Genomic DNA, 3650 nt, shown 5'->3' with positions numbered 1-3650 from the left:
GTGATGAGAGAAATGTCCTTAGGCATGTGGAGAAGGGGAAGGGAGCAGCCCCCTCCAGCATGCTCTGGCACACGTGTCATAGATTTGCCAACATGGAATTCTATCTCATGAAACTGGATACTCCCTTGGGCAGTAGGGCAGCCCAGGACACCAGGCTCCACCATGCTCTGAGATGGGCAACAAGAGGTCCCAGCCCTGGCCCACTGTCTGGAACTAGGATGACTCCGTCCTTCAGGGAGCCTACTCACTCTGCCAGGAGGGATGGGTAAAGACGATAGACTTCTTTTTGGCCCAGCGGGAGAAAATAGCTTTCTCAGTGATGAATCGATGGGCACCCCGCGGTGCCTTCTCATGGACCAGGTAAGTGTGGCACTCATCCAATTTGCCCTTCTCAAAGTAGTGGTAAGGCACAGAGGGAGGGCTCTTCTTTCTGCAAGGGACAGGAACTTCAGAAAGTGAGCAGGCAGAATTCTATGGCCGCCTGAGATGGAACTTTCCCTCCACCCCATGACTGTTCCACCCCATCAGCAGCAGCATCGTTTTGTGTTTTTTTTTTTTTCCCTAAATCCTTACCTTCTGGCTTAGAACCAAAACTGTATTGATTCCAAGGCAGAAGAGCAGTAAGAGCTAGCAAAGGGGGCTATGTGACTTGACTAAGTCACACAGCTAGGAAATGTCTGAGGTTAAGTTTGATCCCAGGATCTCCTTTCTCCAGGTCCAGCTCTCTATCCACTGAGTCACCTATAGCTGTTCCTCCAGCATCATTACTATTATTAACAAGAATTTACTAAGCTGCTAACTACATTCAGGGGCCTTGGTTCAATGTTCTTAGAGATATTCAGAAATCTAAGATCTAGTCTCTTGCTTCAAAGGGCTTATAATTTTAGGGAGAAATGTCAAAGGCACAGTAAGGTCATGCAATGACAGCTAAAGGCCATTCAAGTTTTTTTGATATGTTAGACAGTTTTCCTGTAAGTTTTCTTCTTTCTCTTTAAAATTTATCATACCTCTAAGGAAGAGGAAATTAAGGCAATTATTAAGAGCTATTTTGCCCAATTATATGATAATAAATCTGACAATCTAGGTGAAATGGATGAATATTTACAAAAATATATATATAAACTTTATTATAAGGAGCAGTTAATTGGCTCGGTAGATAGAGCACCAGGCCCTGAGTCAGAAGGACCTGGGTTCAATTCTGGATTTAGACACTTCCTAGCTATGCGACCCTGGGTTAAATCCAAGAGTTGTAATTAGGACAGAAAGAAAGAGTTTCAAGAAAATAAAAGAAAAGAAGCTTTATTATAAGGGATAGCCAAATGATGATGAAAATGTAGACAAAAAGCCACGGAGTGACTCTCCTATATGCCCTCCTGCCCATCCAGGGCAAAGGAAGGAAGGAAATACGGGATTAGAGTGAAGACTGACTCTCCCTGCAGTGAGTGTTTGGACTAGACAATGCCATCCTTGTGGACAGGCTTCTTTTTTTTTTTTTTTAGACCCCTACCTTCCATCTTAGAATCAATACTATATATTAGTTCTAAGGCTAAAGAGTGGTCAGGACTAGGCAACAGAGGTTAAGTACCTTGCCCAGGGTCACATAGGTAGGAAGTGTCTGAGGTTGGATTTAAACCCAAGACCTCCCCATCTCTAGGCCTGGCTCTTAATCCACTGAGCCACACAACTACCCCCTGGATGGGCTTTTTTTTTAAATTGATTAAGAAAAATTTTCCATGGTTACATGATTCATGTTCTTTCCCTCCCCTCCTTTCACCCCCTCTCCCATAACCTACACACAATTCCACTGAGTTTTACATGTGCTGGATAGGCTTCTTAATCTGGGGTCCACAGAATAGGGTCTGTGGAAGGATTTCAGGGGGCAGTTTATGAGTTTGGATAGGGGGAAAAAATTCACATCTTTATTTCAAAAGGATCAGTTTCCAAGAATTTCTGAGAAGAGGTCCACAGGCTTCACAACAGAGCCCCAAAAGGATTATCAACACTAAGAAGATTAAGGATCCCTGCTCTAGGGAAAATGTGATCACAGGGAGACCCCAAAAAAGAGGTGGGCTACACAGTCCTGACATTCCTCTTGAAGGCTCTGAGATGAGACAAGCCTGCTTCACATCCAGAAACACTCTCCTGGGGTCCAAGAAGTAGCAACATGGTGATGGGACTCAAACAGCTAAGTATCCCTGCTCTTCTATCTCCATTAATGAGTCTACTTTGTAAGGAGTATAATGAATAAATAGTTCTATTCCCTGAACCCTGAAAAAAACCAGAAAGATCAAGTAGGGAGCCTTAACTTCTATTTTACTAACAGCCCCCAAACCAGTAGACTCAATAAATGCTTATGAATGAGATGAAGAACATTCTAAAGGTTCTAGACAATAACACAGTCCCGCTGCCCATTGCAAGCAACCTCCTCCACCCCCCTCCATCTCCCTATCCCCCCAACCCCCGAACTCTGTGAATATCCCTAGGAAGGGCACAATTTCTCTGCAGAGGAGAAAATCCCAGCCCAAATCAGCCTTCACTCAAAACTTCAGGTTCTCAGCAGAGGCTTGGGGCAACACAATGGAATTCATAGGTAAGTCTCCATCATGACCATTGCTGGCATCTCTCCCCTTTCCCTGCCCCCTCCATGCCACCAATCCTGGATTACCTGCAGTAGCTGTCACTGACCATCCCATAGACTACAATGTGATCACACAGCTCCATGGCCAGGATCATAGTGAACCAGCCTGTGCTCAGGAAGGAGCCTGACTTCATCCTAAAGAAAGCAAAAACCATGTCACCTATTCCTGCCCCAAGACCTCTTGTCCTCCCAAACCCCAGGTTCCAAGTTGTGCCCACCTCTTGTTCTAAGGTTATTATAGGTCCACTGACCTCAACCACATTGTCTTTGATTAAAGTCCTATTAAATTAATCCTAGTGCTCTCCTCTGGTGCTCTGAGATTAAGTCTAATCCCAAACCCCTCCAGACTGAGGAGATGTTCTTCCAACCTCACTGGAACCTTCTGAGAGCAGAGAGAGGAAATACTTGGGAGAAAGTGGTCAGTTTTGCTCACCGGTTCTTGCCAGTTTCATTTTGGAAGACCTCATCACAGTAGGCCATCATGCGGTCAGTGAGGGTGTAGAGCTGCACCCCAGGGTACATCTCCTTGACTTTCAGCAGGGTTCGGTAGGTGGAGCCACCCTGGTCACGGTTCATGCGCTTTCCAGGACCCCAGACCACGTACACAGTGTCCCTGGCTTGCTGGAAGAAGTAGGACTGGTTTCGCAGCAGCAGGGGGACACTGGTGTGGGACACCATGCGTAAGGTACTTCGGTGCCCCACATCTGCCTCATACCCCGCTGTGGGTGCCTGGTTCATGCGTAGCACACACTCTGTCCCATCGATCTCTGGTCCCCAGCGGGAGCCAAGCATCTGACCGGAGCTAGATACCAGGGCACAACGACGACACAGTCTGTGGACCAGAGGCTGCAAAAGAAAGATGCACTGGGCTAGAGGATCCTTCCAGGGTCTGATCTAGTGTCTGTCCAAGACCAATATAACACCTCTACACTTGGAGGAAGGTACCTAGAAAGGGAGGACTTGGAACTGGGAGAAGAGGACAAATTAGAGAAGAACAACAGACTGGACGGGG

The 3650-nt window shown here is 46.4% G+C and overlaps 1 protein-coding gene across 1 annotated transcript; it reads right to left on the bottom strand.

The window, feature by feature from the left end:
• Positions 1 to 240: 240 nt before the first annotated feature.
• Positions 241 to 3445, bottom strand: ST6GALNAC4 (ST6 N-acetylgalactosaminide alpha-2,6-sialyltransferase 4). The gene is made up of 3 exons (XM_044661354.1): positions 3072 to 3445; positions 2666 to 2773; positions 241 to 430 (listed from the first exon to the last, which is right to left on the bottom strand). The coding sequence occupies exons 1-3, from the start codon at positions 3428 to 3430 to the stop codon at positions 241 to 243; spliced, it is 657 nt and encodes a 218-aa protein (XP_044517289.1). The 5' UTR covers positions 3431 to 3445.
• Between the last annotated feature and the right edge of the window lie 205 nt (positions 3446 to 3650).

The sequence above is a fragment of the Gracilinanus agilis genome, chromosome 2 (genome assembly GCF_016433145.1).
Source record: "Gracilinanus agilis isolate LMUSP501 chromosome 2, AgileGrace, whole genome shotgun sequence".
Classification (NCBI taxonomy): Eukaryota; Metazoa; Chordata; class Mammalia; order Didelphimorphia; family Didelphidae; genus Gracilinanus; species Gracilinanus agilis.
Note: the sequence above shows the minus strand (reverse complement) of the source record. Positions and strands in the feature narration are given on the sequence as shown.